This window comes from Bombus huntii, chromosome 9 (genome assembly GCF_024542735.1).
Source record: "Bombus huntii isolate Logan2020A chromosome 9, iyBomHunt1.1, whole genome shotgun sequence".
Lineage (NCBI taxonomy): Eukaryota > Metazoa > Arthropoda > Insecta > Hymenoptera > Apidae > Bombus > Bombus huntii.
Window position 1 is genome coordinate 11,459,183 of NC_066246.1, and position 12,550 is coordinate 11,471,732.

Consider the following 12,550-nt stretch of genomic DNA (forward strand, 5'->3'; position numbering starts at 1 on the left):
ACTCGTTGAACACTTCTAGCAACCTCTCATAAATTAATGAAATTTCAAAAAGCTGTATAATACGCATGAAAGCTTTCTACGATGTTTAAATACTTTAGTGAATTATTGTATAGATTTATTCAATTCAATTTTATCACATTTATTTAATTTGTTATATTAATAGATCATATATTGCTCACATTTTGACTTGAATTTCATATTATCATTATTCTATCATTATCCTAATCAAAAAATCATTGAAATGAAAATAAATTCTAGTAAATCACCGACAGTCCCTATTCTTCATTCCTACCCCATAATTCCCTACCAAATTGCTTCATGGTATACATATATGGCAGTAGTACAGACACCCCAGTGTTATCATCATCCACCTTATTCCACAACCCGGCTTACATTAAATCCTCGAGAAACAAAAAAGGAAAACAAATGAAAGGAAGGGAGAGAAATCCCTAGGAGAAGTAATTCCACTCGGCCATCGTATTGTTCTTTTATTTTTTCTCTCTCGATTTATGTATATACATGTACAATGATTCAGTATCGTCACAGCGTAGCATTCGTCTTACATGCTATCTAACACCTTTAAAAGGTCACATCTATGTTCGACGAACAAACGCGCAGTGAAAGTGAATTCTCGCGTAGGCGAACACATAGGCGGAAATAAGGAAAAAGCACGAATATTTAACCTTCTACGCTGTTGAATCTGAAAACCACGTATAAAGTTCTTTAATACATCGCACGTGAACACGTCGATAAGATGGAACGAGAAGATCAATGAAGGACTTGATGGAAATGTATAAGGGCATTTTTCAATTTTGGAACCTTTAACCTTCCCAATATTCCCCTAAGACCGCCGTTTTTATTTGATAAGCCAGAAATCTACGCGTTCCATATATAATACGATGTAGTGATTGAAGATTCTCGACTCGAAATACCTCGCGAGAAAAAAGTTTGACCGGTGGATCCCTCTGAAAGAAAATTCACGCGAATGATGTGATTTAGTTCACCACAGTGGAAGGATTCGAGGGATTTTGGCCACGTGCCCGTCGACAGCTTTCGCGTTTTAACGCGTTTGTTCGTCAAAGATGCACGCAACTCCCGTTCTCTATTTGCTGAATTCATTTCGATCAGAAAGGAAAGAGACCCTCGAACGAGACGCTCGAGTAAACACGCGCCAGAAATCGTGCCAGCCGTGGAGACTATTAAATCAATTATTCGTTTGATCGGTTTCTAAATTTGCTCGTCCGAGGCTCATTTCCTTTCACGGCGAACGGAATCGCGGTACGCCGCTTCTAATCTACGAATTAGGGCCCTCCTATCTCGTGGACTTTTTGATCGTTTCGAAGATCATGCTACGATATCCTCGATCGTTCATTCCTCGATCACAACGACTTCTATCTCTAGAATTGAAGCGGTTCGAACGAGATATCCAAAGTAACTGATACCGACGAGATACTCTAAGAACCAAAGATTTCAAATCTATCTCGACACGGAACGCCAGGTACATCAGAATTGGGAATGTGGCCTATTGGATTTGCGTGATTCGTGGAATTCTCTGCGTAGTATCTGACCACTGACCTATTTCGAGTTCAACTTCGTACTTTTTTAGATTCTACGTATCGATCATACATTCCTTTAAATGTAGGTGATTCTTCTATAGATTTCTAATAGGAACAGAATATTACGATAGACAATTAACCCTTTCACACTCGATGTCGCGTACAAACAACATTGCATTATAAAATTGTATCGTAGGATAAATGTGTTCATTTTTAGTGAAAAACGGTCCCACTTTTAGTACACTATCTTTCTTAGAAAAAGATCAGAAATATATGTTTCTATCATCAATAATTGACAAACAGAAACATTTCTCTACGATCCAAAATCGGTCCTGAAAGAGTTAATTTATTGCAATGTATAGTTGTACAATAAAGTATCCCAAAAAAGTATCGCTAAGATATCTCTAATTAAACTACTATGCCTATTATCACTAATTCTAATAATAAATCGGATTGAAAGTCGACAATGATATGTCAAATTTTGAACATAGTTTCTACTCGATCCAACGCCACATTCAATTTCTTCGATGCACCTGAATGTATATTATCTAACGCGCGAACGTTCCTCGTCGAGTGAAACTAAAATACAAAAGGCGATCCTAGGAAGACGAACCCCATGATATCTAAAACCACGTTCGATGCATGCGTACCATTTCATCGATCACCATAGACATCCACGATGGCTTTACGGCGTGCAACTGACACTTTACATTCGTGCAGAGTGACGTGGCAAGCTTCATATTTTCACTTTCGCGATATAGCGAAGCTTGCTTTACATTTTACATCATCAGTTGTTTGTCAAATTCTAGCAATTCTCAACTCGATCATCCATGGCTTTGTGTCCTTTGACACGTCGACCATGTTATCAATGAACCGTGCAATCGTCAGAGCACAAAATATCGACTTTGCTCTTGCCGAATTTCAATGTTCCGGATGAAATGCTCGTGTCTGGAACCAACCGGCTCGCGTCCCTGTTTTATGCATGCAACCGGACTTGCGGTATCAAGAACATCGAACAAAGTCGACGAAAGACGAGAAAAAAGAATGTCTTTACAAATCGAACGATTGAAGGTGCTATAAATACGCCGCGGAAATAGAAATCCGTTGAAATAAATACTTTCATTTCGATGGAGTAATTCATTATAAATAGATGTTTATACAAATTCTTAAAACGATTTATGAAAGCGAGTAAAAAAAAAAGAACAGAAAACAAATTTGTCTCATCCTCTAAATATTGTAACATATATTTTACTTCGAACTTTTTGTATGTTTTTAAATTTAAATCCGCAGTTTAAGGAGAAATCACGAATACAACTAAAGAAATGCAATTCAAGTAGAGATTTGTCTTATCTTTTAAATATTACAACCAGTATTTTGATTTGGATATTTTTATATACTTCAATTCATAAATGCACAAATTCACAGTCTAATGATAAATTAGGAATAAATTAGAGAAATGGGACTTAAATAGAGATTCTACTATGGATGTTTTCGGATGCTTAAATTCATAAATGCATAAATCTGCAGCCTAATCATAAATTGAGAACATTAAATTAAAGAAATAGGACTTAAATAGAGATTTGTTTCATCCTTTAAATATTACAACGAGCATTTTACTTTGGATATTTTTGCACAATTAAATACATAAATGTGTAACTCCACAACCTAATGATAAATTAAAAATCCAAGAAAAAAGATAGAACTTCAACCAATATTTCTTTCATCATTTAAATGTTTAGGTAACAAATATCTCGCATATTTTTGATACTTTTGCATATTAATGCATTCTGTACATTTTTGCACGTTCAAATTTCCCATAAATGTACAGAAACATCTACAGTTTAATAATAATTTGAAACACGATTCTCATCGATTTCTATATCCTTTCCTTTTATACTGACGATGTTTGACTTGACAGCGAGATATTCAAATTCGCAATATCACACTGCACCGTTACGTTCTACGTTATGCACTGCTATTTTGCAAATCTATTCTCGTCCTCTGTGCGAATGTCCGCCGATATTCGCATTCGTGGTCGCAATCAGTAGATTTCAAGCAAACGCGATACGATGTCGTAAATAATTCTATTCCGAATCTAATAAAAACTAGTGTGCCGGCAGAAAGGAATCTTCATTCGCGTGAGTTGAAAATAAGATTGTCTCGCTAAGGGAAAAACAGTCGCGCGGAAACCATATCAATTCGACTTGGACGCGTTCAGTTTGAAATAGAAAATAGCGAAATACGTGAAATAGTCGGATCGAAAGAATTCTTACGGATCCACGCAGAATCTGAATATTTGAATTTTTTCGGGCGGAACCATTATGTTTAAACTTGATCACTGAGGAGCTGGAAGAATTTCAAGAAACAACTATCTTATTCGATGAATCTATTTAGTCTTTCTAATCCTGCTACTGTTGTCACATTTATATGTCCCATATTCATTCATATTCCAAGGAAGAAACGATTTTTAATCTGTTTAAAGACAAAGTTAGAAACAGAAAAAAGATAATTATTTCTTAATTTTGCCAAAACGATAGTGTAATGTTAAATATGTAGTCATTGGGCATTCGTGAAAGAATTTCATATATAATAATGTTTATTACATCTTTTAAGCTATGTACTCCAAGAAAATCTTTAGTATAAAATTGAAACAAGAAATCACGTACATCAATAACGATTCTTTTATAGCTTTTTCAAACTTAAGAGACGTTTTAACCAGAGAGAAACACGATTGGGTCAAAAATGACGTAAAGAATATAACAGGATTAAATCGTGTTTTGTTTAATAGAGATAGGTATCTTTCAAAGTATTAACAAAATATCGTCAGTTTTTAAATAAAGCTCATTTCCACAAAGGAGCAAGGAAAACTTATCTAAAAATCCAAGTCTCCTTTGTCCGCCGCGTTGCATTGTCGTCGACGGCAATTGCGTTTTGTTCGTTTTCCCGCCGGTAAATACGCAAAAGCCGGTTCGTTCCGTTCGAAAACTTTATCGTCCCCAAGTGTACACGCTGCGAATTAATCGAATCATTTAAAATATCGAGCAACTCCCAAACAAGACAAGAAGAAATCGACCAAATTTCTGCACGGTCAGAAAATATCTACGTATCTTACTGCATTAAGTAAAATTACAACTATTTCCACCTAACTTGTCGTAAGAAATACGCCGAGCATACTACACGCAACACGACCAACGTCGAAAGCGAGTGTACTTCTGTGTTACTTGCCCTGCACAATTTCATGCACGCGAAAACGAAGACCAGTCGCATATAATCTTTAATTAGAGTCTAACAAAGAATCATTTATGAGAGGCGTTCGATATACACGCTATTCAAATCGCTCGACATGTGTTTAACAACGTGGTTGCCTTGTACGTAAGTACACACAATTTACGTTACACGATACGTACACACGAGGCTCGATCCAGTGCAACACAAGCAAACTGTCCAATATCAAGTTCAACCTCGAACAGTTCACCAGCATTGTTTGAAGCTAAATTTTGAATCCATCCTTCCCCGTTTCCTTTCATCTCGTCGAGATGATAATAGTACGAATTAATAGAGATGATTTCGTTATCGTATCATTTAGAAGAGAATCGTTGGGTGTTACACCCTGTTAATCCTTGAATCCTAGATTCTTCGACAGCTCCGATAACCGTTTTAGAATAATTTCAATGTCGGTTTATTGATCGGTTTACGCTACTTGGTCTCATTAAATATTTCCTTTGGAGATCCTTCTCTTGGTGTGCGTTGATGAAAAGATTGGGAGAAACACGTTGAATTCGTTGCACCTCGTTATGTTCTTCGAAACGTTCCGACGGTTCTTCTCGGGTGATATAGAAAAGCGGAGAATATTTTCAACGAGTCTCTGATTATCAATACCAAACTTTGAATTATATTTTTCGAGGTAAAACTTTTTCGATTCAAACTAGAATAATATAGTATTCAACGAGTAAACGGTTAAGTGCGAAGAATGAATTGCAGATATGTGGCGAATACATTTGAATCTTGAAAAAGAAACGGAAAAAAGGATGAAGGGACTTCGCCTAAACTTTCTCCAGATCTGACGATCAAATATTGATTTTCCTCATCGTCCAACATCGTTCGCATCTCTCGTTATAACGAAAGCTTTTTGTTTCGTAGATTAATAAAATTTTCAAATTCTTCCTCAACAAGTAAAATGCTGAAACAAACTTCTAAAAACTTGATGATCCAATGTTACTCTCTATCCCTCTCTCTCTCTCTCTCTCTTTCTCTCTTTCCGTCATCTTCCAAGTCTCGTTGGTCTTTGTACTATCAGCAATTACCGCAGAATTAAGCAAAGTGAATTCGGCTTTGTTTCATTTCCGAGGTACTTCGACCGACGTTCAACACCACGGTAAAGAACACGTGTTAGAAACAAGTCTGGTAATTTCGACAAAGATCTCCACACCATTTGCAGGCGAATTTCACCCAAACATTGACAACGTTACGGCATCTCTTTCATCAATATTCTTTTCAAATTTGTTCGTGGAAGAAACAAGTGAAGAATATTTGAAAGAGGAATTCGTGACATTATCGTTTTAATATAGTTCGATGAATTTGAATAGTACATGCACAACGGTCGTATAACGACGAAAAAATTCATCTACTCTTTACCCTACCGGTTGTTATCTCAGTTCGAAAAGGAAAGTCTTCAAGAAGCCGACTGCTCTGTGCTTTTGTCGACGAAAAAATACTGGAGAATTCCACTTCGTTGCTGGAACTGGATCTTCGTCGATCGCGTCACACCGATTATTCCCAACAGCACGCTCGTTTAGCTAATTCTGATCAAGGAAGAACAAAGTATGCTATTTACTCGCGGATGAAGACAAACTCGTTGTAATGATTCCAACGATTTTCCTCGGAATCCACTCCAGGCTTGAGCTGTTCCGAATTGCTGCCAGCTGTACCGGAACCGCAGCTACCGGCCAACTTAAAACCTTGCTCTTGAAGCATGTCGAAAGCTTGCTCAATGGAGCTGTGCTTCAGGAAGAACCTGGAGGTGTAACGATCCGTGGTACCGTGATCCGGATCACGGCTCTCGTTTAAAGTTTCTCCAAATACATCCCTGCAAAGAGTCACGCGGCCGCATACAAGGATCCTCGACAACTTCCGAAACTTCACATCCGCCAGACCTTCGCGACCGAACGCGAAACTTCCGCGATAACCGACGGTTATGTATCCGGATGCTTTCTTCCCGGAAGAGGTCAGAGAACCGGAAGACCTACCGTTCTCCAGAATGGCACGTTCCAAGCCGGGCAGACCGTAAAAATTTGCTTCCTGTTTCAATCTTTCCTTCTCTCGAAACCCTTCTGGCAGGACTAATGCCTGATTGCGCAGGAAATCGAGGACATAACGGAACAGGACCCCATCGCGATCCAGGAAATACTTTCCCTTGGCATCTTTTTCTATCAGCGTTTTTCCCGAAAACAGAGTAGCCAGATAAGAATCGCTCTCTCGAGTGAGGGTGGTGAGAGCGGTGGTGTAAAATACACCACCCACGTTCAACTCCACCACGCTTGGCACGGCTTCCTGTTGCTGATCCGTTTGCTGTTGATCCCCCATGCTTCTGGACGCTTCTCTGATAGACTCGTCTCGCGTACAGTCGCACGGTGCGACTCGAGTCAGCAGCAAGCGTATGCGTGAGAGCAACGAAGTACAACGGGTGGTGGGATGTATAACGAGATGGCAATGACCAATAGGAAAAAAGAGAAACGATGTATATGCACACGGAATCTCTGTGTTTATTCTCGATTGTGCAACGATACTGACTGCAACCCGTAAAACAAACACTTCTCGAGAGAGACCACACTGCACACAGCACCGTGAGAGATAGCGTGAACAGCAAGAACGGGGCGATATATCGGGTCAGTGACCGAGGACAGCTAAGGGTTGTGACGAGGTGGGCACACTCCAAGATAGATCTGACTCCGAAAGCGTGCTCCCCCGAAGCTGAGAACGAGAAAGACTGACGATGAGAGACTGCGCCTACGGTCGGTGGAGGAAAGTCAAGCTTAACTCGGCTCCGTCGCTGCGCTTCCTCTCCTAGGCACTTGGCGCGCGCGGCAGGACGCACCACTCGTATGTGTTGCGAAGCTTGATACGCTGGCGCAGAAGGTGCACCTACAACGCGCGCCGATCCTCGAACAGTGAAACGCGCGCACCACCCCCTTGTCATTCGATCACCGCACGCGGACCATCCACCGCGTGTTATCCTCCTAATGAAATCCTCTTTTTCCACTCGTGTCTCGATATCTGATTACGTTAAAGTTTGTCGGCCTATCACGCTTTGAGATACTACTTCGTTGACTACGAATTTCACTCACCAATGTATCATATACCATTTTACTCATGGACAGTCCAGCAACGTGAAATAGGAAATAAATACCGTTATCCACTTACCTTTACATATCACCTGTGGTTCTTCTCTACATTCAACTGTACTCCAGTTTTCTCGGTTGGTTGGTAATTGATTATATCATTTACATCGTACGTTGCTTTTTGTCATCCCTGCACTTGTCGCTGCACCGTTCTCAGGCTCCGCCATTCTTATTAACTAACCGAACAAATACGCGGGAAAATGCCTGTTCAATATCACCATTTTGTGGATCTAAATTTGCTAAAATATAATCAATTGTAATTAATTTACTATGCGAACACGGGTTTTGTTATTATATTTACATATGTAAATATTCATGACACAATTCTCGCATTCAATTACTCAGGTGGTTCATGAATAGATGCATAGTACATACTTACATAGAGCACGATAGGCTAAGACGGCTAAGCTGTATAAATTTCAACTCTCAATATAGCTGAAATGAGTTATCAGTAAACATTTGAAAATCTTGAAAACATTCTGCCGGCGTACTTTTTATTCCTTCCACATAGCTGCACTTTTACATACGATAAAATCAGTGTATTCACACAGATAAATTTAAAAAAATGCGACGCTAAATATTTGTGATGAACACTTATTTTATCGTTGAACCATTAGCGTTCTCCCTACCACTTATCCCTACTTTCTGGTCAGCTGGTTTCACGAATGGCCGAAGTAGCGCGCTGATCAGTCAAACTCGATGCGTGATTTGGATGGCCTGCGATGGCCGCTGTTAGCGACGTGAAATCGTTACAATCGCCTTTCATTGCGGATTATAAATCAGTACGTTACGAAGGCTATTTATCCTATATTACGTTGAATAAGGTTCCACGAAAGAAACTATTCTCGCGTAATAATTCACTCGTGTTGCTGCATAGGTCAACGTATGTGAACAACTCGCTCTTTCATCGTCCGTCGGAAACTGGGACGACAATTCCGCGGGATAAATAACTTTTGGATCGAAAGTTTGAGTTTAACCGTCGTGCCATATAACGATCCAAAGAAAAAATGTCAGAGGGTAGAAAAAGGAACGTGAGAGAAGATTCCAGGGGTAATATTCTGAAGGACCATTCATGGAGTAACGGACCTGATAGCGAAGATGATCAAGCTGGCGAAAATAAATTACTCAATGAAAACACGGTCAGTCCAAGGTTCGTAAATTTATCTCACTATTATCTCACTGTTAGATACGTCCTTGATGGTAATGATTATTCTGTTTCGTCCATCACTTCTCGTACGACACATCCTTCTTTGTTGTTTTTTGTTTTTTTTGTTCTTTGTTAACTGGTATATACAGTATACTATTTGTTAGCTATTATGCCCGATATCGTATCTTACAAATGCGTTATTGCACGACGTGTCATCATAGAAATATCTTTCGGAAAATTGCGTTCAATTTATTAAATTTATAAATATATAATATAAATATATAATAAAGTAAATATGTAATAAGGACAAGATAAAAAGTATTCATTAAAAATGCTTCAGATAAAACAAGTTGTAAGTAGTTATAAAAACTAATATTTGCTTTTAAATAATCTATTAATTATGTGAATAATTAAATCCTTGGAATGATAAGTCAACAAATGTATTCTTTTATATTTTTTGTGCATAAATAAAAATTATTGCTATCATCAATAACATAGTCTAAAGACATCAGTTGCATTAAAACTATGGAATATAGAAGTGCCATTAAAATTACATTATAAATTATAAAATAGCTTACCTGTAATATTTGTTGGAAACATTTTTTGTTTATAGTCATCATCATTCACCTACAACGGATCCATTTACCTGTAAGACGACAATGTTTACTGAGGAAAAGATGCGTCGAAAATTGAAATTCTTCTTTATGAATCCTATTGAAAAATGGCAAGCAAAGCGTCGTTTCCCATATAAATTTATTGTGCAAGTTATTAAAATTCTGCTGGTCACAATACAATTATGTCTATTTGCACATAACAACTACATACATGTAAATTATACTTGGGATAATCGAGTAGCTTTCTCGCACCTATTTCTCAGAGGATGGGATACTTCCTTAGAGGTAACATATACTCAAAATTTAACTAGCAAGTTGTTTCAGATATAGCATATACAACTAGCTACTGTCAATATATATTAAAAATATAAAAATTAATTATATTATTTCATTATTTTTATTTTCAGGTACCAGTTTATCCACCAGTGACAGGTCCTTTAGCAATTTATAAACGAGATGATTTCTATAGTACAATTGATTATGCTTTAGATGGCTACTATAATCTTAGTAATGCAATTGGATCTTATTCATATACCGAAGAAGATAATTCGTTTAGTCCAGTTACTCTATGCTTATATCAATACAAAGAAGGTATTATATTTGGTTTTAATGAAAGTTATGTTTTTGATAAAGAAGTTATAGAAACTTGCATAAATATAACCCATCAGGTACATAATGAATTTAATATGTCAAAGCTCTTACTTGCTAAACAAAACATTAATGTTAATTTTTCAGCCCTTGTCAGGGCTTATTTAAAGTTTGCTTTAAAAACAGTTAATTTGAAGGCTGCCGGTCCTATGACACCACCTGATTGTTATCAATTTAATATTAAAATTGATTTTGATAATCGTGATTTTGATGGACAAATGCTGCTTTCATTAGATGCTGAACCAAAGCGATTACAATGTAAAGGTGATACGCGTTATACAACGGATAATCGTATTGAATCAGCGCTAAGAACATTATTAAATTTACTTGTAATTTTAATTTGTACTGTATCTCTTGTGTTATGTTCAAGAGCTATATACAGAGCACAATTGTTAAAATTTGAAACTATGAATTTCTTCAAAATAGCATATGACAAATCGTTGAGCCTTGATGGAAGATTAGAATTTTTAAATTTGTGGTATGTCATGATTATCGTGAATGATCTTTTAATTATTATGGGTTCAGCTATAAAAGAGCAAATCGAACGAAAACAGTTTGGCAGTGATCATTGGAATGTATGCAGCATATTTCTTGGTACAGGAAATTTACTTGTTTGGTTCGGTGTATTAAGATACCTCGGTTTCTTTAAAACATATAACGTTGTTATTTTAACATTGAAAAAAGCTGCTCCTAAGGTAGCACGATTTTTAATATGCGCGATCCTTATTTATGCTGGTTTCACTTTTTGTGGCTGGTTAATTTTAGGCCCGTACCATTTGAAATTCAGATCACTTGCTACAACTTCCGAATGTCTTTTCGCTCTCATTAACGGAGATGATATGTTTGCCACATTTTCTGCCACTTCATTTACCAAATCTCCGATTTTATGGTGGTATTCTAGAATGTATCTATATACGTTTATTTCGTTGTATATATATGTGGTTTTAAGTTTATTTATTTCTGTGATAATGGATGCTTATGACACGATCAAAATTTATTATCGCGATGGCTTTCCGAAAAATGATTTACAAACTTTTATTGCGGCGTGTACAGATGAAGCATCTAGTGGCCTTTATAGAGATGATTCTGAAAGTAGTGATTTATCGGAGCTTTTAGATCGCTTTTGTTGTTGTCGGAAAAGACCCTTTTACGGGTCATTCTCAGGATCAAGTACGGAATTCTCAACGAAATCGGAACAAACGTGTGGAGGAGCAATCTGTATATAGTGCATTAAAGCATAATAATGTCTTAGATAAATATTATGGCTCCATGGCAGATACTCGGTACTATAATGACAATTTCATCATATAAAGTAATTTTTGTAAAATTACCGTGTCGTATTTTTTATTTTTGTTTTTTTTTTTGGACGCCGCAATAAAGTGCTACTAGTTTTATACTTTAGAAAGATATAAATGCTAATATTGATAATTAATGCTAGATATTAATAATGAGAAATGAATAATTCATATTTTCCCATTTTTATTTATTTAAGATATTTTACTAAATGCATCTCAGTATTTAAAAATGAGATGTTAATAGTAACAACAATGATCTTTATCATTTATGTATACAAAGTATTAATGGACCATAAATAATTGTAAAATATTGTTTTTATTGAGAGCTTCTTTAGTACATATAAATATAATCCACCTCTTATTAAGGAGCATTTAAATATACAAACAAAACTGCAATATGCTGAAGTCAGTTAAGTAAGTAATGTACAATTTTATATATACGTGAATTTATAATTATTGTTTTCTAAAACTAACAGTTGAATGAAATTAATTCAAAATATAAGTATTTATAAATAAGAACATGTTATCTCTGTTAATAATGCGATAGATTCTAGAATTGTGATAAAAACAGAATAACTAGCATATTGTTAAGTATTAATATGAAGAGCCATTAAATTTGTAATTTACACATGTACATTACATGTACTTACATAATTTTAAGTGTTGTATCATGTTATACAACATGCATTGTACATGATATCTTGGTATCTTTATATGATGTACATTGTAAATTTTACAAAATGAAATGTTTTTCTTAAGATGAATGCATAATAAATGTATACTGAATATATAATGATATATTCAATATATAAATATATTTATAATATACTACAAAATACAATAAAATTATAATTTTTTGAACACTCTATATCTTTCTTTATTTTCTCCTATG

At 36.2% G+C, this 12,550-nt stretch overlaps 2 protein-coding genes across 3 annotated transcripts; one reads left to right on the plus strand and one right to left on the minus strand.

The window, feature by feature from the left end:
• Positions 1-473: 473 nt before the first annotated feature.
• Positions 474-7,671, minus strand: LOC126869357 (BTB/POZ domain-containing protein KCTD16). The gene has a single exon (XM_050625759.1). The coding sequence runs from the start codon at positions 7,137-7,139 to the stop codon at positions 6,387-6,389; it is 753 nt and encodes a 250-aa protein (XP_050481716.1). The 5' UTR covers positions 7,140-7,671; the 3' UTR covers positions 474-6,386.
• A 916-nt stretch (positions 7,672-8,587) lies between these two features.
• LOC126869349 (mucolipin-3-like) lies at positions 8,588-12,526 on the plus strand. Of its 2 annotated transcripts, XM_050625748.1 has the most exons (4): positions 8,588-8,736; positions 8,832-9,104; positions 9,715-10,000; positions 10,123-12,526. In XM_050625748.1, exons 2-4 carry the CDS (start codon positions 8,962-8,964, stop codon positions 11,587-11,589), a joined length of 1,896 nt encoding a protein of 631 aa, XP_050481705.1. In that variant the 5' UTR covers positions 8,588-8,736; positions 8,832-8,961; the 3' UTR covers positions 11,590-12,526. The 2 variants fall into 2 exon arrangements, with proteins under 2 accessions (XP_050481705.1, XP_050481706.1); XM_050625749.1 differs by lacking the exons at positions 8,588-8,736; positions 8,832-9,104 and adding an exon at positions 9,167-9,453.
• The last annotated feature ends 24 nt before the right edge of the window (positions 12,527-12,550 follow it).